This window comes from Mixophyes fleayi, chromosome 12 (assembly GCF_038048845.1).
Source record: "Mixophyes fleayi isolate aMixFle1 chromosome 12, aMixFle1.hap1, whole genome shotgun sequence".
Lineage (NCBI taxonomy): Eukaryota > Metazoa > Chordata > Amphibia > Anura > Limnodynastidae > Mixophyes > Mixophyes fleayi.
In genome coordinates this window covers 26,232,806-26,260,765 of record NC_134413.1, presented here as the reverse complement: position 1 = coordinate 26,260,765, position 27,960 = coordinate 26,232,806, and the positions used below count along the sequence as shown (strand labels likewise).

General features: G+C 39.5%; 1 protein-coding gene across 1 annotated transcript in view; it reads left to right on the top strand.

Moving 5' to 3' along the window:
• Nucleotides 1-587: 587 nt before the first annotated feature.
• ITPKA (inositol-trisphosphate 3-kinase A) overlaps nucleotides 588-27,960 on the top strand; it is a 90,856-nt gene continuing 63,483 nt past the window's right edge. The window contains exon 1 of the mRNA XM_075192770.1: nucleotides 588-1,276. Within this exon, the coding sequence (XP_075048871.1) occupies nucleotides 737-1,276 (540 nt within the window). The 5' untranslated portion in view covers nucleotides 588-736. The remainder of the gene's footprint in view (nucleotides 1,277-27,960) is intronic.

Sequence of the window (27,960 nt, the reverse complement as noted above, 5' to 3'; positions counted from 1 at the left end):
AGTGCATATTTTAACAACACTAAGGGCTAGATTTACTAAGCTGCGGGTTTGAAAAAGTGGGGATGTTGCCTATGGCAACCAATCAGATTCTAGCTGTCATTTTGTAGAAGGTACTAAATAAATGAAAGCTAGAATCTGATTGGTTGCTATAGGCAACATCCCCACTTTTTCAAACCCGCCGCTTAGTAAATCTAGCCCTAAGGTGTGAATTACACTTTTAGTATCTCTTTGTTTTGTTGTTACTGTTGTTGCACTTTTAACTGTATTGATGTAATACAAGAGATTCACTGTAGTGGGAACTAGCAATAGCACTTGGTGCTTTAACTAAAGTTAAAATCTTTTTAAAAATATTTTTCACTTTAATTTGAGCTGACATTATTGATAACATGCTTCAGTTCCTGGGATCAGTAAAAGGAAGATGACAACTTTTACAGTAACTACAGACATGATAGAGCTGTAAAACCTGTATAGTTGACAAAAGAACTAAGTCTATACTCTGCAAGTCAGTGTCAATAGACGCACTATGAGAAAGAAAAAAAAACAGCCCGCCCACACACGAGTCCCAGGTTGAGAAGGAGGAAGTGAATAGCATAGTTTATAGCAGTCACTGCAGCACAACGCTCATAGTACTGTGGCTTGAAGCAACAACCTAGAGAGCTCTCTATGACAGTGTTTAACTGTTATCACTTCTCTGTAGCACGCTGTCCTCAATCACCCCCATGACGCCACGTTTTGGATGATTCCCACAGAGGTAACTAGCAGCACCGGAATGAACCATACAGGGGGCTCAGGGGAGCCCCCTATCTCGCCAAATCTAGGCAGTGGTAGGAAGCGGCTGAGCGTAGGGGAGTTGAGACTTTACTTTGAAGCTCGGTGCTCTGCAGAGCGGGACGGAGAGAGGGAGCCGAGACGGAGAAGACGGATGGGCAGTGGAAGCTGGCACAGGAGCAATGGTGAGGCTTCCGAAGAGCCGAGGAGGGGGAGCTGGGAAGGTCCTCCACAGAACCACATTATCCCCCAACTCTTGGTGACAAGTTCTGAAGAGCCACCACCCTCCAGCCCAGCTGCGGTGCTAATAGATCTTCCTGGCTGGAACGGGATGAGAACCGAAGGCTTGTTGAAACTAGCCAACCGCCGGCTCTCCGTGTCCAGCACGTCCCTGTCATCTACTGGCTCCTCTTCTGCCCTGGAAGACTCTGAGGATGATCTGCTCAGCGACTCAGAGAGTAAGAGCCAAGGAAATGTGGATCTGGAGCACAGTGAGGAGCAGAGCCTGGTAAGTGCAACCTGGGCAGTAACACCTCTATATGCAGCTACAGTCAGTGACTACTGATATCTGTTCAGCTTGCTGACTGGCATACAGTACAGTGCATAGTAGTATCTGACTGGGACACAGTGGTACATGACAGCAGCTAATGGGGATGCAGTGGTGCATGCCAACAAATCAGGGCCACATCTGGTTGTAGTGGATACATGGAAGTACCCATGGCATGGAAGTACCCTTAAATTCTAGCATTTTTGGATAGCTACTGGCATAGTTGGTCAGTAATGCTATCATTTTGGGGTGGCTACTGGCTACTCCTTAATGCTAGAATATACCATCCAGGGGCTTGCTGGACATGGATGGTCCCATAGTGGGCTAACTTGGGCTGGGTCACTGGGCTACATGTATTTTTTTTTCCTTTCAAATGTTAAGAATAGGCTGCTGGGCCGATTCTAGCCCTTTGGGTTAAAATTTGCCAGCAGCCCCTGATACTATCAAGGCCAGAGAGTGACAAATCCCTGGAGCCGGATAACCAATTCTTCTATTAAAAATACTACAGTTTTTCTTTTTTTTAATGACAGTGTTGCCCATCTTCCCTGGCTACTAGATTTTAGTAACTGTCTCCCGAGTCATAAGTTAAGTTGTCCAAATCATTCAAGGCTTTAATGATATGATTACAGTGAGAATCTTTTACTAACTATACATGGCGCAGTGCATGTACATTGGCACAATTGTGAGCACGTATGAAACTGCACATTCATATCTGTACACCCATTTCTATATTGCTCTGCTTTGGTATTGTATAGACTGTTGGTAAAATATAGTGAATAGAGTACTCACTTTCTATGTGCTTCATAAGGAACTGTACAATTGTTAGAACAATTCACATTAGGTCTTCCTTGATTTTCCCTATTTTAACAGTAGATTAACTCACAAAAGTAATGGGACATTATAGCTTCTATTTTTTTATGTAATCCGATTCATAGATGTACGTTTGTTTACTTTTATAGTTTCTGCATTACTTACACATCGATGTGCATTTAAAACTTTTCTGGTTTCTGATACAAATAATTTCACGGACCAATGTACACTTTGCATGTCTGCAGCAGGCCCTGCAAATTCCACAAGTGGGGAGCAGCAAAGGAAAAGTTTTGTGGGCAGGAGTGAGAGGTCGTTAACGAGGACTAAGCAATGTGCAGTTCAGAGGCCAATCTAAGAAGGCAAAAGAGATAGTATTTTGTGACAAGGTGAGAAATGTGCGAAGGCATTGACAGTGAGGGTCAGTGGCTTTAAATGGTTTAATGGCCAGATAGCAGGGCTTTACAGTAGTCAAGGCAGGAGATAATGAGGGAAGGAATATGGGTTTTGTAAGGGTGTTATGCTAGCAATGTTTCAACGGAGGAGGCAACACGCCAGCTCAAGGAAGTCGTGGATGATACCAAGACAGTGGGCATAGAAAACTGGGGAGACTGATGTTGTTAATGGTCGTTAGGACACTGGTAGAAGGTAATTTGATGAGTACCCTTTTGGATATGTTGACATTAGGAAGCTTTGGGGCATCCAGGAGATCGCAGACAGGCAGTTGGACAAATGGAATAAAAGATAAAGAGAGGGATCAGGGGAAGCACGGTAGAGGTGGTAGTATTGAAGGCCACCAATAAATTGATGGAGTGGAGGGGCGGATGTGCCAGAGATAAAGACACTGATGGAGCATTTAGAATCAGGAGAGGACAGTGCCCTGATGACCAAGAGAGTGAAAGGTGTGCAGGAAAAGAGGGTGGTCCAATGTTTCAAAAGAAATAGTTGAATTCTAGCTGTCATTTTGTAGAATGCACTGAAAGCTATGGGCCTAATTCATTAAGGATCTTAACTTAAGAAACTTCTTATTTAAGTCCCCTGGACAAAACCATGTTACAATGCAAGGGGTGCAAATTAGTATTCTGTTTTGCACATAAGTTAAATACTGACTGTTTTTTCATGTAGCACACAAATATCAACTTTAAATTTCAGTGTACAAATAAGCTTTCAAGTATTTGTGTGCTACATGAAAAAACAGTCAGTATTTAACTTATGTGCAAAACAGAATACTAATTTGCACCCCTTGCATTGTAACATGGTTTTGTCCAGGGGACTTAAATAAGAAGTTTCTTAAGTTAAGATCCTTAATGAATCAGGCCCTAGAATCTGATTGGTTGCTATAGGCAATATTTCCACTTTTTCAAACCCGCAGTTTAGTAAATATAGCCCTAAGAGGCTTGATGAAGACCCCCACTATCAATATTAGTAGGTTTGCTTAGGGGGAAACTGGGCAAATTGCTTTGTCTCCCTGTATCACAGGCACCAAAATTAGACTTGGCTTGATTACTCTGGGAAACCGTACTGTGTAATCAAGTGTGTGCAGCTATATACAGTGTAAATTAATGAGTGCATTGCTGCTAGTGGAGACAAAACACACATATCTTTGGATCATCTCATATAAGCAAATAGTTTCATGCTTAAAGGTGATGTCACACAACTATATATATATATATATATATATGCAACACGAGTACAGTGCTGGAGGACACATGTGCCATATGTTATTGCTATCCGTGTAGATACTGTGTACGGTATAACAAAGGGATTAATAGGCCTTTGTCACCGGTATTTATGCAGTGATATACTCTCATTGATTTCCACAACCATATTAACCTCATGTAGACAGACAAGCTCTAATGACATTCCAAGCCCACCAGATCTCTTGTCTATAACTCTATGAAGAACACTACAGTGAGCTTCTAATAGCTGACTTGCGTTCAGCTGACTCATGCTCAGCTGGATAAGGGTTGATGTGTCAAGTACATGGAATCTGTCATTGCCTATTCCATTTTTATGCATGTTACAAAATGATTTTTTCGCATTGGATTAATTTATAGTTTAAGTTTAGTAACACAGTTCTTTTTTGGTTAGACAACTGCTAACTTTTAATGTCTTTTGCACTTCATTTAATAGACCCTACCTGCCGTGGTGATATAATAAGTACTTAGCAATAGTTTCCAAAAATCAACAGATTACAAGAGTTTGTCTTGTTAATTCAGCAACAAAAAAGCAAAGATTGTGGAATCACCTAACCAGATTTTTGTAGGGTTTTAATAAGTAATATCAATCTTACTAGAAAATGATCCATTACCCTATATTGGCTGCACAGAGTACATATCCATATGTGTTCTGCAGGTGGGCCAGAGGCAACCTTTCCAAATAAGTGGTTGGCCGAAAGTGCACAGCCCCTTTAATTTGATGTGCACATGTTAAAGTTCATGTGGTAGTCTTGTGGACATGTACATTTTCAAACTTTGTAATACAAAATTCACTGAAAAGAATGTTGTCTAATTCTGTGTAATTTCGTTAGTAACGCTGGTAATATATATTATTTTTAACTTTTTGGGACGGATTCAATTGTCCGTGATGTTCCTAAGGACATTGCGGACGCGCATTTTTACTGTTACTATGTTAAAAAGTAACGCTCATTTTTGCTTGCACCTCTGTGGGGCGTGAGCAAAAATGAGCATTACTTCTGTTTAAAAAATCTGCATGAGGTGTCTCACGGGGTGTCTCATGTCTGCCCCTTTTGTGTGACTTTTCCTTGTGTATTATAACATTTTTCATGAGTTTTTCTTTTGCCTGTTATCTAGGGATTTCCCAGTAAAATTATGTCTGTCTTTGTAGTTGGCATGGGAGGATTTCCTAATTTGGTGAGCTGGACCCCTGTATTGGTGTGGTACTGCACCAATGTACTTTTTGGCTACATGAACTTGCAGGCATAGGATGTAGATGTTTGGACTTTGCTTCATAAATCACACAGAGAAAGTGAAAATTAGTATTAAATTAAGCAAACACTGTATAGATAAACTCTATGGGCCTCATTCATTAAGGAAAGTAAAGCAAAAAAATGAGTAACTTTGCACCTTGGCAAAACCAATTTGCATTGGAGGGGATGTAAATTTAAAATGTGGGGACAGATTTATAGTTGGGGTAGGGCATGTCCTAGATCAACTTTAAATTTCAGTGTAAAAATAAAGCCATCAAGTATTTGTGTGCTACATGAAAAAAACAGGCAGTATTTAACTTATGTAAAAAATAATTAACTAATTTGCACCCCTTACATTGTAACATGGTTTTGTCTAGGATCAAATTTACTCCTTTTTTTGCTTTGCTCTGCTTAATGAATCACTAAAATGTGTTAAAGCATTAATCCTACATAAAAAATTGTTTTCTTTAAATGGCAATTACATTTTAAACATCTGGTAGTCCTTTTTTCTTAGCTATACTTCTACAACACATTACTTCTTTTTCAAAAGTTATCTGGTTGGCAAACAAAAATGGCTGGCAGACACAGTCATTCTGCTACACAGTCAGGATCACAAGTCTCTCCGCATGTTACAGTGCAGACAGAATGCAGAGAGGTGTTCCAAATACTCTCTGCTTACTACATCATGTACTACAATCATCATCAATTCAATCAATTACTACATCATTGGGCAGCACGTTGGCTAAGTGGTTAGCACTTCTGCTTTACAGCACTGGGGTCATAAGTTCAATTCCTGACCATGGCCTTATCTGTGAGGAGTTTGTATGTTCTCCCCGTGTTTGTGTGGGTTTCCTCCGGGTGCTCCGGTTTCCTCCCACACTCTACAAACATACTGGTAGGTTAATTGGCTGCTAACAAATTGACCCTAGTCTGTGTGTGTGTGTGTGTGTGTGTGTGTATTAGGGAGTTTAGACTGTAAGCTCCAATGGAGCAGGAACTGATGTGAATGAGTTCTCTGTACAGCGCTGCAGAATTAGTAACGCTATATAAATAAATGATGATGATAATGATGTGCTATGTGACTCTTTATAGCCTGCCACAGTTATTTGTTTTTACACTTTTTTTTCATGGAATTGCTTCTTTAGCGCAGTGTGTAAGAAGTTGGCCTCAGAACTTGACATTCTATCTTTTGACCAAGGACAAGTATGCAGTTAAAGCAATATTTATCACAATCAATGAAAATTAATTGACTAGAAACACAAAGTAGTTAAATTTCAGTTGAGGGTATTAAAATCTAATCAAAGGTACCGTATTGTTTATAATCTTGCAAAACTGTTAGACTTCATTATTTTACCCTTAAAAGTGTGAATAGCAGATAATACCAAAAATGAAAAAATTGTGAATGATAAACAATGTTTTAGTTGACAGACTCATTAATCATTTGTGAATATCATGATTTCAGATTAAAGTGTACCAACCAATTATCTTCTATGTCATTTTTCAGGCAAGAAATGTATTCTTTATCTAAACACACAAAGACCTTTAAAGAACTAGGTCTTATACCTAATAGCATTTGATTTGCTTTTTTAGAAAACAAACAAACTGTATGTCAAACTCAAATGCATTTTACATTGGGTGAATTTGCATTTTTACTCCTGCTCAGAGGTCATTGGAGTGTAACATTCATTAAAATGCATTGAGTGGAGCTAGCGATCCCAATACTAACATTACACTATTGATCACAATAGTAACACTGGGTTTCATCTTCAGTCCCGTATATGTAGGTTGTGCTAGCTTTAAAAAGGCATACAGTGCACTGGAGGGTAGGAAGCTTATTACTGGTCTTCCCCACTAATACCCCTTTCCCACTGCCTCAAAAATCCAGGTTATTGCCAGGGCAACCCCCTGAAGACCTAGGTCGAGGCTGAGTGTGAACGGGGCTCTTGCGAATACCCAGGATTTTCAACCCAGGTCTCACCGAAAGCTATTGAAAACATAAAAAATTACTTACATCACAAGAGGAGCCAATCAAAGCTCCTCTTGTGATGTTGCCATGGAGACCCGGGCAGACCCGATTTCATTGTGAACCCGGTCAACTCGGGAATTTGCCGGGGAGGGAGGCTCTGTCACCCAGCAATATCCTGGTTTCATATATCCGTGTTATTGTAGGCAGGGCCATCTTTTCCATTGGGCACGATGGGCAGGTGCCCGGGGGCCCCACGGACAAGGGGGCCCCATAGGCAGGGCTCTTAATTAGAATAAATAATCCTGAAAAAGAAAACACCTGAAAAAAAAACCTTCAAGGGTCACTGAGCAAGTACATCTATCTATCTCTATATATCTATATCTATATCTATATCTGTATCTCTATACATCTATATCTATCTATCTATCTATCTATCTATATATATATATCTATATATATATATATATGTAGGGGCCCGAGTGCACTGCTTTGCCCGGGGGCCCATAATGTTGTTAAGATGGCCCTGATTGTAGGGGTGGTAATGTGAAAGTGGTATTAGTGTTGCATCTTATTCCTGTTTGCTTGTAAATATGCAAAGCCAGGGGGGTGCTTATAATGTGGCATAAACTTGTCTCAGACAGCAGTTTGGAGGGACAGAAATACATCTGTATAAGTGTTTCTACAATGTTTGTAGATGTAGTATCAATGTCTACCTTTTGTATAATATATACTACATTAATACAGTTATTTATAGCAATGTTTGTGAAAGGGATCATTTTGATTGCTGCCTCGGGCAGAAGAATGGTTCGTGTTTTAGTGCTTGCCCCAAGTGTGTACTCTGGGGCTTAATATATATAACGTTTAATAACATATAAAACATGATCCATGGACCTCTGTTGTTCTTTCCCAAATTGTTTTTATTTGATTTTATTTTAAACGTCTGTAATGGAATCCACTGATTTGTAAGCAAACTGTAGACACCTGACATTTTATTTTGTATTATTAGAGAAAAGTTAACATGACGCAATGCGCACAAATACTGCAGCCTATAGCAGCCAATAAAATGTTTCCTTGCATGTCCCACACTGCACTAGAACAATGAAACTTAGGGCTAGATTTACTAAACTGCGGGTTTGAAAAAGTGGAGATGTTGCCTATAGCAACCAATCAGATTCTAGCTGTCATTTATTTAGTACATTCTACAAAATGACAGCTAGAATCTGATTGGTTGCTATAGGCAACATCTCCACTTTTTCAAACCTACAGTTTAGTAAATATAGCCCTTAGGATCTAATTGTCTGTGTGGGTTGCGACACTTATGTACACTTTGTATAATGTTAAATAAACCCCATTATTAATTAATTTGTGAATGCGCCATAGCATATCATCAACCCAGTTCTCCCTGAAATATTAGTGAAAGTATGGCTCCCCCAGCCTTATTAATGTAAGGTCAGTGAAAGTCTGTCATCATACATCATCGAGCAATTTTCCCTAAGGCGTCTTTGTAAACAATACTTCATAACAGATAAAAGTGTATCTTTAACATTTAGGTAAATTTAATGCAGTTTGTACCAGTGCTCACTGTAATTATGTAATATGGTGTCATGAGCCGCTACTGTTCAAATATTTGTTACCCGACACTATCTGAATGTCAGGGAACCCCACAGGGCAACACGGTTTAACACACAGACACATATTTCACTTGTATGTTGTAAATCAATCAAGTGTGTGACAATATGTTGCCTTCATACTCGTGCCAGTTCTTTGAGGGATTAGAACACCTCATATTAACATAGGCAAATTATCAGACACAATATAAATACAACCACTTTGTTTGGCTTTAGCAACCACTTTCAATGCGTAGCAAATATAACTTTTTCCATTATCTTGGGGTTTTTTTGTTCAGTGAAAACAACAATCTCAAGAAAAAATCAGGAGGTCTTTTTTTTAAAAAAAAAAAAAAACCATCTCACTGTGGCAGGGTATAAGAAGAATGTGTTTGGTTTTTGTTCAGGCTGCTATTATTGATTCATGATTCAAGACCACCATGGCAACCACAGTCACCTGTCCCCCACCGCTTAATTTATCAAATAGTCGGGAACCGGCAGGTTGCTCTGGTCTCCTGGGAGTCTGGGAGGACTCCCTGAAATTCGGGAATCTCCCAGAATGTCCAGGAGAGTAGGTTACATAGAATAGTATAGTGAAACCTAGTGCTATAAAGTAAAGATTATATTATATTTTATTAGAGGGGCGTCATCTAATCAGTCACCATGCTGGCTGAAAGCAAGTAGCTGAGCAATGTGCAGTGTCTGTACAGCGCTGGAAAGATCATCACCAATAAAAATGTAAAGGCCATTATGGCTGAGTGAATTAGGGGTAGGACAATTTTTGGACAACCCTTGAAATCTATAGCACAAACATATCCCACAATGCTGTATGATAACAACAATGACATAGAGATATAAACAGCAGAGGCGGAACTAGCATTGGTGCAGCAGGTGCTGTGCACCGGGGGACCATGGGGAACTAGCGAGCTGTGGGCCCCTGTTCCCTCCCCCAGGCTTCCCTGCACTGCGGCCCACAGCTCAGTAGTTCTACCTCTGGCTTACAGTGCAGGTTGCCTTACTGGAATTCTCCCATGGCTTTAGGGTGGTAAACTGCTTGTTTAGTTGCATTATGGTATTATTATAGACTAAGTTTTATTACATCACTATGTACCATAACATGCTGAACCTGTTTGTCTGGGAAAAAGCTTATTTATTGTATACAAAAACAAGAAAGAGTCATGACCATGACAGAAAGAACATTTTCCTAAAATTTCAGTTCTGTTTTTTTTTTAACTGGGTTTTCTTCTGATTTTGCTGTTTGGAAATGTACTCAAAATGTTACATTATTACGTATTTACTTATTACCGTATATGTTTAGAGTTTTGGGTTATTTTACAGTCAACACAATTTATGCAGATTCTTTTACGTTCACTGTTTGAATTGTAGGTGACAGAAATGCCATGAAAAAGACTTTCAAAAAGTTACAAAGGCACCTGTGCTGCTACAGCGGATGCCCAAGCTCTGTGGAGAGAGTTAATATATATTTATACAGCAAAACCACAGTTACAAATGTGATGTAATTATGTCATATTTGACTTCCATGTTCAATGGATTGTGAGAATTGTCAGAGCTATTGCTACTTTGAAGATTCCAATGAATAAAACTTTCAAAATATTATCATCATTGGGTTAAAGACTCAATCACCCATTTATTAAACCCGTAGATTTAGCCTAAATACTCCTGAATCACGTGTGAATGCTATATATGAGAAACCTAATTTGAGAGTGTTTTACAATATGCATATTTTAATCACACATTTCTATGCACATGTGAAACGGCTCCAAGGGGTATATTTACTAAACTGCAGGTTTGAAAAAGTGGAGATGTTGCCTATAGCAACCAATCAGATTATAGCTGTCATATTATAGTATGTACTAAATAAATGATATAGAATCTGATTGGTTGCTATCGGCAACATCTCCACTTTTTCAAACCCGCAGTTTAGTAAATCTAGCCCCAAGTCTAGCTTACTTTTAAGTGTAGTGTACTTAACAGTGTCCACAAATCAATCAGCTTCAAGTACTATCTTATTTTCTCTTTAGATTACAAATTAATGTTTCCATTGCAAAAACGCATGCTTCCTTAACAAAACTTTTTATTGTGTTTTTAATTGGGCTTCTTGTAACTTAATTGTTTGAAACTGCCATCCACATGTAAATCAAGTTACTCTAAGGTTCAGGGGCCAGTCCCATAGTGGACTCTCTTGGGCTGAATCACTGGGCCACCTGCACTTTTTTCCCTTTAAAATGTCTCTAATAGGCTGCTGAGTGGGGTCCTGCCCCCCGGGCTAAAATTTCCCTGGTTACTCTCCATCAAAAATTCAGATCTTTCTAGATGGCGATGTGTTAAAATATGAAGCAACTTTTGCAATTACTGTTTCATTTCTCTCCTCAAGGCTACAGACACAAGAGCCTATTATCTTTTCAAACAATGGATACCTGCTGAATATGTTTCCTCTTGTTTTGTATACAACAGTGATTCCCAACCAGTGTGTCAAGACACAATCATATATCACAATGCCAGGCTGGTTGCTTCACAAGAATCTCTGGGTAAAAGAAAACCTCTAATAACCGGTAGAATGTGTGCTATAGAAATAATATACTAACAATGAGGTTTTCCTTCAGGAGTTGTGGTTTCCTCAAGTTGCTCAAAAACATACTGGTAATGTTATTGTTTGATCATTAACCTCATCATCATCACCACTATTTATTTATATAGCGCCACCAATACCGCAGGGCGGTACAGATTTGTCATTCACATCAGTGTCACAAATACAGCAAACCGTCGTTCTTTGAACAGCTTGTAAGTGAAATGTCAACAACTATAGTTTATAGAGTGAAAACAGACTCTTTTCTTTTTTTATTCATAATAACAATTATGGGAGTGCATGCTAGAAATCATAGGATATACCAGTGGTTCCCAAACTGTGCGCCTAGGCTCTCTGGGGTGCCTTGGAGATCTCATAGGGGTGCCTCAGCCAGGGCCAGTGGTAAGCAGGGGCGGATCTAGACATTTGTCCTACCTGGGACGATTTTAGGGGGGGGCGATTTAGGCCCCGCCCCCTTTCTGATGTCTAAGGCTGCCGGCGGCTGCACAGTATGTGCAGGTCCGTTCAGCAGTGGCAGTATGCTGTCCCGCTGCTCTGATTGTGTTTAAAACACAACCAGAGCAGCCGGGCAGCACATAGTCACTGCTGAATGGACCTGCACAGTGCGCAGCTGTCGGCAGCAAGCCCCTGGTAGGGGGGGCGATCACCCCCCCCCCCCTCCCCCTGGATCCGCCACTGGTGGTAAGCAAGCCGGGGGACTACTTGCTAATTATTTTGGCTTATGGGTGCTTTGAAAAAATTTTGGAGACCTTAAGGGTGCTTTCAACTGAAAAAATTTGGAATCCACTGGGATATACCATTTCAGGAATGTTGGCAAAAGGGATAGACTGTCGATGTAGTTATTATATACATTGTATATGCGTGTTCAATGGGGTTGTAGTCAGGGTCCTGTGCAGGTCAATCAAGTTCTTCCACATCAAACTCTGGAATCCATTTTTTGATGGACCTTGCTTTGTGCTTGGGGGCACTGTCATGCTGAAACAGGAAAGGCCCTCCCCAAACTGTTGCCACAAATTTGGAAGCACACAATTCTCTAGGATGTCATTGTATACTGTAGCATTAGGATTTCCCTTCACTGGAACTAAGAACCCAAGGCCCAAGCACGAAAAAAGCCCCAGACAATTATTCCTCCCCCACCACACTTTACAGTTGATAGTACGCATTTGGAAGGGAAGCGTTCTCCTGGCATCTGTCAAACCCAGATTCATCCATCAAAATGCCAGATGGTGAAGCATGATTCGTCACTCCAGAGAACGCATTTCCAATGACCCAGAGACCAATGGCGTTGTGCATTACACCCCTCCAGTCAACATTTTCCATTGAGCAGGTTTGTGTGTGGCTACTCTGCCATGGAAACCCAATCTAAGAAGCTGACAACAGTTCTTGTGCTAAAGTTTGTTCCAGAGGCATTGAAATTTGGCAGTGAGTGTTGCAACCGTGAACAAATGATCTTAACTCGTTGATGTACAGCACATGCAGTTGACCAGTTCAGTTCTAGCAGGGCAGAAATTTGACAAGCTGACTTGTTGGAAAGGTGGCATCCTGTGATAGTGCCACTTTGAAAATCACTGAGCTCTTCGGTATGACCCATTCTACTAGTGTCTGACTATGTAGAGTACATGGCTGTATATTTGTATGTATGCATCTGCTAGCAACTAGTGTGGCTGAAATGGCCAAATACACTAATTAGAAGGGATGGCCACATACTTTTGGCCACATAGTGCATATTTGTGATATAGATATATACACACACACACACACACATACACACACCTGCTTTCTTCTGATGTCTGCCTGTTGCCATGGTGCCGTGGACTAGAAGTGTTAGTCCTTTTGTTTTCTATGGTTGCAGTGTGTAGCTGCAGGTAACAGGTAATAAATGCTGGGCTGCTGTGTAGGTTCTCTTGTACAATAACCCCAGCATGTCTGCCATGTCAGTGGACTGCAGGGGAAAGTGGCTGAAAGGCTCCAGAAGGTGTTGCATAACTACCTTCACACAATATATATTAAAATTCTAGGGACTCTGCAACTTTCTCTAATCTTGGAATGTTCATGTAAATATAAAAAAAAAAAAGTTTTAACTGCACCTCTCAAATGTCATTTTATAGTTTTACTGCTTCCAGCATACTGAAGATAATTCTGACTCATTGTGACCTTGAGCTGTGTATCATCTGGCCTGCAGTCAGTTTCATTATCCTTCTGTAAACCCACAGAGAGAGCAAATCCCTCATCTGTTTAAATGGGACATGAGTCGGGACTTTGTGACTCGCATTTAATTTGGGCAATTTATTATCAACCTTTATTATGTGAGAAGCATACAAGAGTAAGACTACTTTCTGCAAGTTTACGTTACCTAAAACAGACCCTAACTTATTGCAGAACAGGCATTGTAAAGTGGGACATACTGAAAAATTATTTATTTTAAATACAAAATATTTTCTGTCGAACTTGTATAGGGCAGGGGCGCCATGTCTTTAGGAGTTTATTTAAGTGTTAGTCCTTTGTAAATCTATTCTTGCATTTCAATATGCAATTTGACCGCTAGGGCTGCTTCTGTTAGTGCTAATAGGTACAGATATAGGACCTCATCTAGAGTCGGACGCAAAGTCCGTTTTAGGCTCATCGAACAAAAAACCACTATCACGCATGTGCAGCACGCACCATATCCGCCTGCATCTTGGACGCAATTAACACTTGCAACAGCTTGTGGCTCACTACGAGAGAATAGGCGGAACGTGGAATTGTGACGGCGTGACCCTGTAAGTAAATCCTAGTCGCAGTGAGACGCAGACGCAACACACGTCAAACCAGGGCTAAAACTGTGCGGCAGGAATTAGGTGGGGCAAGCGTTAGCTAGCTGCAGCAACTGCTCACAGCTCGGTAGGGATGTAACTGGGGTTGCTTGCCACTCGTAATACCCTACCAAGCTGCGGCACACTCCCACTCCTACTCTTCTTAGACGGACTTTGCGTCCGATTCTAAATGAGGTCCATACTGTATATTCATATATTTTTCCATTTAATATGAAATAGTCTTTAGTGTTGAGGGCTTTTTTATATCCGTGAAAGACTGGAAGCATCCCAGTCCTGTGGCATTAAACATTAATTTCTACAATTTATCTTTCTTTGCTTCATGTCAATTCCGATGTTGCCTGCAGCATTCAGAAGCAATAATGCTCTGCAAACATACAATGGAGTTCTATGAAAACCCTGATTAATGAACATGGTTTGCATGTTTAGTTTAATAGCAAAGACAAAAGCTGAAGGTTGTGTCCCTGCTTGAACTAGCGTTGTTTTTCAACACCCTTCTGTAGGAGCTTAAGACAGTTGAAGATTTATTGCAAACTGTTATGAATCAAGCAAATTTGGAGTTGTTTATTAACCGCTGAAGAGCAACCCATTGTCTAATCATTGAGGGAACCCTTCTCCTTATATCATACTTGCCAACTTATGGCAAGTATGATTCGGAAGCCTGTCGGGGAAGTTGGGCGTGCAGGGGGCGGGGCTCCGAAAAGTGCGTCATTTTAGCAATTCCCGGTGAATCGCGGCGTTTGAACCGAATTCTGCCACACTCTCCCGGGAGTGCGTGAGTCTTCCGGACATTCCGGAAGAGTTGGCAAGTATGCCTTATATCCATATTCACAAAAGTACCAAAATGTTACATGGCTGCTTGCTAAAATAAATCTCTATTCTGCCTATGCATACACAGATTACTTAGTGCCATAAATAAATGTAGATATTTGTTGTGTCAGAATAAAAAGTTTATGTGCAAATTTTTTCATTTGTTTCTACAGTGTTCTTACAATGGCTTTGCAAATGTGGAAGGTTTCACCTGATGATTTCTGTCACTCTGTTCATAATCAATGAGTTTCCGGGGGTTTGTAGAGTACGGCAGCATGAGGCACCCTGTAGCTATTTTAGTCTATTTCTGTTGTACACCATGAAATATTAGTAATTTGGGATATTTTTTCTGGCCTAGGGTAACATAAACTGTCACAGGGGAGCCCTATATACAAAGGTTCTAAGGATTAAGGTTGATCGAGAACACCACTGCTAGTTCTTTTCTGGATTATTTCTTCATCATCATTTCTACAATCTTTTTATACTACCAGGGCTGGTTTAAGAAAGAGGATAAATAGGCATTTACCCTGGGCCCACCAGACCAGGGGATCCTAATTAGACTTCAAGATAATGAAGCCTGTACAGTCGTTGTATTAAGGGAGCTTCGATCTTAGACCTCTGGGGGTATATTTAATAAACTGTGGGTTTGAAAAAGTGCAGATGTTGCCCTTGGCAACCAATCAGATTCTAGCTATCATTTATTTAGTACATTCTACAAACTGACAGCTATAGTCTAATGGTTGCTAAAGGCAACATCTCCACTTTTTCAAACCCGCAGGTTAGCAAATATACCCCCTGGGGTTCTTTAAAGAGCAGAAGCTCCTTCTTTAATCATTTGAGAGAGTGATCAATTTAACGGTAACATTTTATGGTTTAAGTTAACGAAAAACAAAATGTATCATTAATCTAATAGTCTTAATATTCCTAATAATTCATAAGGTTGAAAAAAAGAGGATACTCCATTATAATGGCATACAATTTATTGGAACTCTATGTTTGGAAGTATGTCTACTAGTAAATCGATTTTGTTTTCATGTTTGAGTTTCCAAAGTTTGAAACTTAAATATTGAGTGAGTGTCAGCTGCTAGGGACTTTCACCTGTTGTGATTAACAGTTGGAGAACATTTCAGGGATGAAGCTAAAAGAATGTCGGTTGATATCACCTTTTGAAAGCATAATACACAGATGTTGCTGCTGTAACAGACTTACTGACTCTTGTCTCTTATCTAGGACAATACTGTAACTAGTTCCTGTCTCTAAGGCTGGGTACACACTACAGGATTTTCACCCGATTATCGTGCCAATCACATGATAAACGACCATGTTTTATTGTTCCAAAGCACATTGTATTGTTTGATTTTGTAAATGGACTAAAAATCTCTATAAATGATGGAACGATGTTGGGCAAATTCTGCAGTGTGTATGCACTCAGGACCAGCAGTGTAGGCAGATCTCTATAGAGTTTAGAGTCACAATCTTTTCAGTTGATGGTTATGACAGATGAGGAGCACAGATCTGAAGGTAAATCTTGTAAAACGTGTACAGTGTGTACACATGAATCAGCTGCTGATCGGCTCTTTTAGTTGATATTGCATCAGGAGAAATGTTCTGTAGTGTATTTTCAGCCTAATTGTATACCCCTTACTCACTCTTCTGTCATTTTCGTTCACCTTCTGAAGCCTGTCGCTTATTCAGTTATAGCTAGTTTGATTTGAAATGTAGATTTATCCATTTCTCATTTCTACGTTGATTCACATACATGTTTATCATAACAGAGGTTTGCATGTTTTTACTGTTTTAATAACAGCCAAAAATAGAAACTATTAGACGGATGAAGATTGAATTAAAAAATGATCCAAGCAGCTGGTTTATATACAGGAAAATACTGCACTGCATAAATGAATGGTATTTTTATATTGTAGTCATTTTTCAAACCAGTTTTGATTTTAAAAAAAGTTGTATTTTCTTGTTTTTACATAATTTTAAAGACTATATCCAATTTTTGGCCATTTTTTTCTTTACAGTGTTAAATATATAAGACCCATAGGGTACACCCTATCTATCTACTTAAAATAATCTCTACCAGAGTTAAATCTAAAATTACCTAAGCCAAGCAACTAAAAGCACAATTCTGCCTGGTTCATGGCCTCAAATCGGTCAACGGCGACTCAATAATACGGAATTCTTCCTCAGACAGCGCCTGCCATATGAAGTAGTATGAATGGAGGTTACTACTCAGCATAAGTAAAGTTATATCCACAATACTAGAGTGTATCTAAATCATGATTGTAGATAGATTGTTTATTTAAAACAATTTACAACAGTTTTTAAAAAAATAAATAAAAAAAAAACAACAACAAAAAAACCTTACAGTTCAGGACAACATTCCACTTCTGATTAATGGTCGGTGTCCCTCTGTACCACTTTCAGTCTAATCATACAGTTCAAAGTCCCAGTAGTTACCTAGAGGGAAGGGCGAGGTCACAACCCTTCAATCCACCTTCATCATCATCAGCATCATCTATTTATGTAGTGCCACTAATTCCGCAGCGCTGTACAGAGAAATCATTCACATCAGTCCCTGCCTCATTGGAGCTTACAATCTAAATCCCTTAACATACACACAGACAGACCGAGAGAGACTAAGGGCAATTTAATAGCAGCCAATTAACCTACCAGTAGGTTTTTGGAGTGTGAGGGGACACTGGAGCACCTGGAGGAAACCCACGCAAACACGGGAAGAACATACAAACTCCACACAGATAAGGCCATGATCGGGAATCGAACTCATGGCCCCAGTGCTATGAGGCAGAACTGCTAACCACTAAGCCAACGTGCTGCCCACATGTCACCTTTGTGGAGTCATGATTTCATGAGGTTCCCCTGGCATTAAGGAAGGTGTTCCCAGCGAACTAACCTACATGAGAATGCAGACTATAAACTGGAACCAATGCCTCATGACAATTTGCTCATGAATTGTCTACATGATAGCACTGAGTCAACAGGCAAACCGAGAGGGGGTTTCCTAGTGCCTGGAAACCCCCCCTCCAAGCCTGGGGCACTGTATAATTGAGGTGTCTGGACCCTGCCCCCGCTTCACACGGCTTTATTTGAAAAGGGAGAGCTGCGTGCACCTAACAGTAGTATATGTTTATGTTTATGGGGATAGGAAGAGTTGGAGAGCAGTCAAGCACTGTCTAAATTTATAGCCATGCCTCCAAGCATGCTTGTCACGCCCACTCGCGGCATGGTGTGGAAACCCCCCTCTATAATTCCTGCGTTTGCCCCTGGACTCCTACTGAATAGATAAGCTAAACACTCATGTGAGTATGAAGTAGTCACCTGCAGTGTGTAGGTGACAAGGTGTAATCTAAGTTTCGGTGGACTGCTCTCCCATCTCCCACACACTCCAGGTTGCACACACAGCTTTGAGGTGTACGACTGCATATACCCGCCCCTCCATCAGCAAAAGCCAATGCTACCCACGCAGCAAATGTAGGGTGTGTACGCATTGACCAATAGGATACTATTGGTCCACTTAATCACTTTCCCCAGCCTTTAGTGTGACTCAGGACTCAGATGGGGTTGTGGATGGTACTTTGCCCACCCCACCACCTCTCAGTGCCCGTTTGCTACCTTCTTTTAAGTATACTCTAAATATCCACTGATACTTTTCTTAATCTGATACATTTGTTTTGGGGGGTTTTTGTCACTGCAAAAAGAACAGTTTTAGAAAATGTCATAGGGCAATCAATGTATCCAGAGTCCAACTATATATTGTCTGAAATTAGAGCTTTAAACTGTTCCAGCTCTTGGAGTTGGCGGAGTCTTAACATCTACTTAAGTTCATGCAACTGTGCACACGTGCGATATATTGTGGGTGACTGGTGGCATTTGCCTATGGGCATGGAAAGTTAAGCAGCGTGTGCTGTGTTCTCACTTGTCTGCACACCATCTAAGGCATCTTCCAGGATCCATGCTAGTTACTGCGCACTGTTCCATGAAACATTGTTTGATGATTTTGTTTTACATACTTGAGCAGTTTGTGTACATTCAAAACAGATCACTTGCTACAAGCAAACAAGCTCTGATACCTAAATTAATTCCATGAAAAAAGCGGTATAGCTGAAACGTTGTCTGGCTGTATTAGTTAGCAGAATTTTCAAAAGTAAATGTTCCTTGTTTCAAAAATGAAAAATAAAAGCAGCATTTTCAATGAATCATTTTGATTTATAGAGTTACTGAGACACATTGTAAAGGATCTTCACCAAATACAAATCTCTAAGGGCCTGTTCTGTTTTAAGATGTTGAATGTTCTTTGCCCACATTATGGATTTGTGTGTTGACTATGGCATGAAAATATGTTTTGCTCATTGGAAAGAGAATGTTAAAGTCTACCCATTGTTTTCACATAGTAGGGGTAGACATTTTACGGCTGAACCACCTATTAATCTACTAGAAACTAGACATCACTGAAACATAAGGCCTACCTACTCACCAGGCAACAGTGGCATCACTGAGGCCTGGAGGTAAATATATCAAGCTAAGAGTTTTCTGGCGGGTTTGAAAAGTTGAGATGTTGCCTATAGCAACCAATCAGATTCTAGCTGTCATTTTGTAGAATGTACTAAATAAATGATATCTAGAATCTGATTGGTTTTTCAAACCCGCCAGAAAACTCTCAGCTTGATACATTTACCCCCTGCTGTCAATATCCCCCATAGACAGATCATCAATTAAGCAACCTAAGCCCTGCCTAGGGCCTAGTGTGCATTGAGTGACCTAGATTACCATTTTTATGTTTAAGTTTTTTTGACAAACATGGTGGAAGGCGGCCCAAACCATTATCTTAATCCAGCTCTGCTACTCCCTATTGAACTGCTAGGCTCGTTCGCCTATTGCCTGCCAGGTGCTAAAATGTGAAAATAATGGAGAAAATGGAATATGCACAGTGGTGTAGTCTGTTCGCATAAATATAGGGCACTGTAGAGAGTGATGTTGGGTGGCTGTGTACTAAATATAAAATGAAACAAGGGCACAATCTACAAATTGTTTATTGAGAATATCTTTGATACACCCTCCTAAGCGATAGGTGCACTGTAGATATTAGGTTTTGATGCTCTGTCTGCATTTTTCTGTAAGAGGTTGAAGCTCAGATTTTCTGTATTGACAATAAAGTGTTTTTTCTACCCCTAGATGAATAGAACTTTGTGAGTGAGACTGACTACTTATTTTATATCTTATTATTTCGAAGTGTTAGAATTACTGAAAATGTAAGACAACTCCCTTTGTTCTGATTTTAGGTTCAATAAAAAAACACCAGCCCTGAGTCATTAAGGAGGGCAAAGGAGTAACTTTGCACCTGGGCAAAACCATGTTGCATTGGATGTGGAGGTAAATTTAAAATGTGGGGAAAGATTTATGGTTAGAATGTCCTAGATCAGCTTTAAATTTCAGCAAAAAAATAAAGCTAAAAAGTATTTGTGTGCTACATGAAAAAATCAGCCAGTATTTTCTTTATGTGCAAAATAATAAACTAATTTGCACCCCTTGCATTGTAACATGGTTTGTCCAGTAATAAACTTACTCCTTTATTTTTCTTTGCTCTCCTTAATGACTCAGGCCCAGTATGTTTAATTATGCAAGAGCTGTAAATAGCTCTTGTGTCATTTTTACATTATGATCCTACAGGTATCTTGTAGCGTGGTGTAATACATCTGTGGATGCTGTTATTTAATGACATAAGGGCTTGGTGATATGTAAGTGAATCAATTCACCAATAAAATGATCCCCTTCTTAAATCACTACACTTACTATATTTACCTTCATTTAACGTTTTCCCCTTTTGCATAATTTGATGACTCAGCACAGTCTCGCTATTTGAGTCTCTTGAGAAAGGCAACATTTTAAGTGGCTCTTACTTGACTAGAGTATAAACAAATGCAGTGATTGTAGGGCTTTGTGTGTTGTGTGTATTTTTCCCATGATTACTTTTATTATTCATGTCGCACTCTGTTTTTCATCTATAAAAAGGGACAATGCATATATCGCTGCAAAATATGACCTCTGTTTTTTTTATTGAAGCATCTGTCCACATTTTGTGAACATTTTTTATTTGAACTAAAGTAAAAATAAAGGGTAATTTTTGTCAATGGAACCAGCGTCCGTTACATACACAGCCTAGCACCCATTTGTAATATACTGTATACAGTACAGATCTAGAGCTGTGTGCAGCATAATCTCATTAGCCAGTTATCCTTACACTGGGAAGAAGAGTAAGCAGGGCCGGATTAAGGGAATGGAGGCCCATGGGCTAAGGGCGCCTCCATTCCCCCGTGAGGCCCCCAATGTGAGCCACCCGCCGCCCCCCCTCCCCCGTGAGGGCCCCCCCCCAAGCGCTTACCTGTCAGTGCAGTCCTCCATCCCCGGCGCGCTGTAAGCTCCTTACTGAGGAGATCTCGTGAGAGTTCACACGCGAGATCTCCTCAGTAAACAGATTACTGAGTGGCGCCGGGGATGGGTGATTGCACTGACAGTGCTCAGCAGCATTGATCGGGCTGGGGGCGCTCCCGCCCCCGGACTGATCAATAATGCTGCTGAGGACTTTGAAGGGCCCCCTGGATGCCCGAGGCCCCTGAGCTATAGCCCAGTTAGACCTCGGGTTAATCCGGCCCTGAGAGTAAGTAATGACTATATCTGTGTGTTGTAGAGCGGCGCCCATTGACTTGTAGAATACCTCTTCCTGTTAAATAAAGTTTATGTACCCTCCCTGGAGGGCAGAAAGTGATGACAATCACATGAATAGGCATTGTGCTCTATTCACAAATGCTTATGTAAAAGTCCCCATACCACAACAGGACTTAAGACATCTAACACATACTTGCCTACGCTCCCGGAATTTCCAGGAGGCTCCAGAATTTTGAGGAGTCCTCAAGAACTCCCAGAAGAGTAGGCAACTTCCCGGAAACATGTGGACGTGGGGCTTAAAGGCACGAATGCATCATCAAGCCCCGCCCCACTATTTAATTCCGTGAATTTCTGTGGGGAGGGGCTATGGTGATGCAACAGTTAGCAAGTATCATCTAACATTGTATTTATCTTTGTTATCTGTGTCGCTGCAAAGTCTGTTAGGTTGGTCACACACAGGCAAAGTTAATGTCGATTTGGACACACATAGCTGCTAGTGTTCCGGATCACTCACAATGTCATTGGGGCTGTAAGTGCGGACAATAGACTGTTTGGGGTCGTCTCCAGACAATGATTCTATTGATTTTGATAAGATCGTTATTGGGTCATAATCACAATCATGGCCAGTGTTATCAGTGATGTTACGCCCCAAAAGGGTTCCCAGTATCTATCAAGAGACTTGCGCACAGTAATTGTGTATAGGAAACAATCCACAACTCTCTCCTGATCTAAGCCTTTCCATAAATATATTTACATATAATAACATCCTATTATGTCTAATGATTAGTATATATAATGCAACTTGTATTTACGGTTTGTTATTTCTTAGCTGTGAAATAACTACCAGCAATGATTGTGGTGTGTATTGTTCTATTTTCAATATGTCCCTTATATTTCCACATCTCGTTTTTCTAGAGAGTAAATATGCTGTCTCCTGTTTTTATAACCACCACATTTTGGCCCTGAATCAGTAACTTTGCTCCTGGACAAACCATGCTACAATGCAAAGGGGTGAAAATTAGTTTATTATTTTGCACGTAAGGATAATACTGGCTGTTTTTTCATCTAGCACACAAATACTTGATAGCTTTATTTTTACACTGAAATTTAAGTTGATCTCGGATATGCCCTACCCCAACTATAAATCTGTCGCCACCTTTTAAATTTACCTCCCCCTCCAATGCAACGTGGTTTTGCCAAGGTGCAAAGTTACTCCTTTATTTTGCTTTATTTTCCATAATGACTCAAGCCCTTTCTGCGTGTCTAAACTTCAGACCATATGCCAGCATAGCAGGAGTTGTTATAAAATCCAAATGAAAAGAAGGTGAAGGAAAAGAAATGCACGTCTATATATCTCCAATGTCATATATCTATTAACTATTAAACTCATGTACTGCACTTCTCAAGTTTGTGTTTTCAGTTGGATATCCTATTTTTGTCATGTGAACGTTGCCAACCCGTGCCTTTTCCTGTGCTGGTCATTATTCTGCCCCCTTTTATTACCCTCACAATATTATATGTTTAATAAATGTGGCATTTCAAAGAGTTCCATCTGGTGGGAAGACATTGCTGACATTGCGATCTTGACATTGACAAACCATCAATAAAAACATCCTGATGGAGCAACAAAGAGACAACTGCCTCCATATGTAGGAATTAAGACCATCTGAATTCATACAGCACTTTCCTCTTAGGTGTTTATTCAACCCAAAATGTTCTACTGAGTTCTATGGATTTTTAAAGAGTTTAACCAGAGATCTTTGAAGATCATTGATGTCAGGCTTGTACTGATTGAAGAAGACTAGAAAAATATTGTAGTCTAGTTATAGCGTGTGATTGAAGTGTGACCACAGATGCTCCCTTAGGCAATACCTGACTTTTGGAAATGTAAGTTGGAGAATTTGAATACATTTTGTTAAAAGTTTTTCAAATGTTTTAAATCATTTGTTATTGTTGGTGTCTCACTAGTCTAGTAAATAGTCTGCGTTACTTGAAGATGTTAATGGTTATCACTGACGTGTGTGTGTGTGTGTGTGTGTGTGTGTGTTTCCTTTAATAAAGGAATACAGTGCCACTTTGAGTGTGATCTTCTTACACATCTTGTTTACAAACCTTTTGCTAGGTAGATTCAACAGGGGGCGCCACATTATGACAAAGGCAAATCACCCTATACTAATAAACTTAGTTATGATTTTCAATAGTAGTTTATATGATTACAAACTATCTGGTTTTATGAGTATTATATTTTACAACTGTATGATAAATATGCTTTCAAACAGTATCTGACTTTGAAGCTCCATTGAGACGTTACAGTGAAGCTTGCATCTCATTCCATTAATCTGCTACAATTAGCTATAATTAGAAGAGATCCTGTAGCAGAACTTATGTTATCAATAGATAGATAGTGTAGGTATATTCATAGCTTCTCAAGCAATTGCTACATATGAGAGATTGTATACTGAATGGGCCTATGGTTTACATATGTCTGTGGGATGGGTGTTTCTCTGTGGGATAATGTACCAACTACTGTAGATTATAAATTACAGAGCAGTTTCCTGGCCACGGCACCGTGACTTATGCCTTAAATATGTCCTTTCCCATTACAGTGAACTTGTATAATGAATTGATTTACATGCGATTGAATACTTGCAAATGTGAATTTTCAGTAAGTGGCGTAATAAACATTTTACAATCTGCATAACTTATCAATAGTACTTCTCTATAGCACTTACGGTCACTAGTATTTAGTCTGAACCATAATAAAATGGGTGGTGGGGTGATCAGAGAAAATCACTCAGATTCTTAACTTACAATTTTTATCTTCTCTGAATCAAAACTATTTATAAATCCAAATTAACTGGTTAGGCATGTTAACATGGCTTTTTATTGGAAGTATGGAATGTATTTTATGGCCTGTGCAAACTGTAGGTGTTCAGATTGTTTTTTAAGTTACATTTATTGGAACCCTAAACATGTAACTGGTAAAATGTATGCAGTGTCGTGACTTATACAATGGTTGCTATGGCTTACATTACAGCACAGTTGTGCTAGTACGCTGCTCACTGATGTGGAGCACAGCGCTGTTTTTAAAATGCGCAGGGTATTTACACTCAACAGATTGTAAAAGCGCCCATTAGGTATTATGAGAGAAGCCGGTTCTTCTGCTCAGTAACTTCTATCTCCGTTCTGCTCCCCTGGCAAGATTCCCTTTCACCACCATCTACTATGCAATACGCTACACTCTATCACATCATGCACACACGGTTAGGGTCTTGCCTAATAGGGTACACCTTGGCATTGTTTATTTATAAGTCGCTGGACAGTCAGCATATAGATACACAAATACAATATAAAAAAATACACAAATACACATAAGTATAATAAGAAATACAATTAAGCATAGTAGTAGGCATTATAAAAATTATGAGTAATGTTCGAAAAATATTATAGGTAGCGCAAAAATAAGTACGAATTCCTTGTGCATAAGTCACTATAACGGTCACACAAACAATTGAGTGTATGGCATCAAGAAGAAAACCAAGTAGATAGACAGACATAAGATATAGGTAGAGCGGACCTTCCTGTTGAGAGCTTATGTTCTCATTTTCCTTTGTTTATTTTTGCTAGTAAATATAATACAGAGCTTGTTTTGTCAAGTATAAGGGTTTAATCATTTATATCTGTAGATATCCGTAAAGGTGAATGATAGTCAACTACAATCTCTTTGAGAATCAAGAATTCTTGTAGATCAGGCTTAGTAGACTTGTATTAGAACACAGATAAGCATCCCAGCTGCTTTAACCTTTGCAATCACAGACTTGGGGGTAAATGAATCAAACTGCGATTTTTTTTTTTTGGGCAATTTAAAATTGCTGCAAATCGCAAGAGATAACCAGTGATCTGAAGTGCAATATCGCCATATGTATTAACCAACGATTTTGACTTTCGTAAATCCAATCTCTGGCGATTTGTGTAGATTTTAAAACACCTATCTCTTCCATGTTATAGTCAAACTCGCCAGAGATTAAACACAAACTCACCCGACTTTGAATTGAAAATCACCAGATACAACACACTGCTTTTCTATGGGCGAGATAGGCAAACACCTCACTGTTACACTGCAGGGCAATGTTAATATAACAGGAGGCACAATGGAAGTTTCAATAAACCATCTTTTTTGTGGTAGAGGGGCAAAAATGATTATGAATTTACTTACGGGGACAATTTATTTTAAGAATAAATTAGTGGCCCAAATGTAATTATAGAATAAATGCAAGTTTGTTTTTCATTGTATCTGGTGATTTTTAATTCAAACTCGGGCAAGTTTGTGAAATTGCAGCTTCGTACATTTGGCGATTTGTATAGCTAGAGTGGGAAAAAATCGGGACCGCGATTTGTAGTGATTTTGAAAATGGTGATTTTGAAAGAAGCATCATTATTTAGTAAACTTTTTATTTATAAGCTTTTTGTAGGGTAAAACGGGCAAAATATATTTTAAAAAATATGTCTTTCCATTATTCCCATAGGGGATTTTACACAGTTAACTCAAGAAAAAAAAAAGAGAACAATCTCATACAGATAACTGTCTTTGTCTGATAGACACTTGGGGGTATATTTACTAAACTGCGGGTTTGAAAAAGTGGAGATGTTGCCTATAGCAACCAATCAGATTCTAGCTGTCATTTTGAAGAATGTACTAAATAAATGATAACTAGAATCTGATTGGTTGCTATAGGCAACATCTCCACCTTATAAAAAACCCGCAGTTTAGTAAATCTAGCCCTTGGTCATTTTCTGTATGTGAACCAGGTTCTTCCCCACTCATTTATCACTATATCATTTTATATTCCCTGTATTTAGAGCAAAAACATGAAGGACAATGGATACTACTTCCTCTACTATTGGTCTGTTCATTGTCAATTATTGCAGCATTTAACAGAGCTCAATGGTCCCTTCTTATTACAAGTGTTTAAGCTGCAGACATGGACTGCTAGTGTCAATAAAAATATTTTAATTTCTACGAGCTTACAAATACTAATTTCTGAAAGCTTATAATATTCCTCAAACACCCTCCTAACCTCACTAGATTACCCTATTAACACCCTTTACAGAATCTACACAAGACAACAACCCTCTGGCCCCCTGACCAACATTGCTGTGTGACTGGTAATCACTTTTTACTTTTTTACCTTTGCAATCTGGTTGGAACGAAATGCAATATGTAGACTTAACCTAATGTATCCAACTCCCAGCGTCCCATAGATTGTAAGCTTGCGAGCAGCGCCTTCTCACCTGTGTCTGTATTCCCCAGTATTGTTTATTACTGTGTTTGTCGTCAATTGTAAAGCGCTATGGAATTTGATGGCGTTACATAAATAAATGCCACCCAGTTGGCAAATATTTTGCCAGCTGGGTGGCATCAAGAAGTAGCTGGGTGGGGTTCTTCGCAATAATTAAATGTTGAAATCCTGATCTTTTACTGATTTAACCTCGAGATCATCATTTTATATATTAATTCTTCTTTTCTTCTTAGAGGACCAGTCGTGCTTGACAGCCTCGATGATTACATTATGATAAACCAGTGTAGGCTATTTGTGGTGGTATGTAATGACTGTTCTAAGGACATGTTCTCCTCATTACATCGTCACAAAAACAGGTTTTATGCCCAAATGTAGCTGCTGGGTTTCCATTGTAAAGAAGGATTCTTGCCTCACCTAGGCTACGTACACTCTGGAGGTTTTTCAGCCAATCATTGGGCCAATCAGCTGACATGCGAACGTTCGTTCAGTCAGATATCGCATTAGTGTGTATACGACAATCGTTCCAAAGTGCCAATTATCATTTCATTTCGCTGGTTGTACTGTTTAATAATCTCGTTCCAGTCACCTTCCGATCATGTAGTGTGTATTCACAACCGTTTCCATAACCAACTGCGACACCTTTCAGGGCGTGTGTAGGAAAACTTCTGATGTATTGGATAAGACCATACTTATGTGTTGAACATGTTTAATGCTTGTGAGTTTATTTTAAGCAAATATATGTATTTATTGCAAGTGCACCAAAGAAACCCCACTTGTTTTAATCCAACATATTTATTTGTTAACAATATCTATAGAAATGAGTGAAAAGAATAGCATCTAATGACAAATTTAACAATTAACCTGGCTACTACTTTCTGAAATTACTTTCTCATATGCTTGAAACAATTCCAATTTTTTTCAAGCTTCTTGAATTTTTTCTTAACATCATTGGTTTTTGCCGGTGATGTTCAGTCCTTTATCTAAATTTCTTCGTCATATCACTGCAGGGACCCCATAAGTCGAATCAGTGTGTACGAACGCAAAATCTTTTAAGATGACAATACGGCTGTCAAAAGTATCTGGCTGGATGGTTGGTCTTCCAAAAATCGTTTAAAACATGT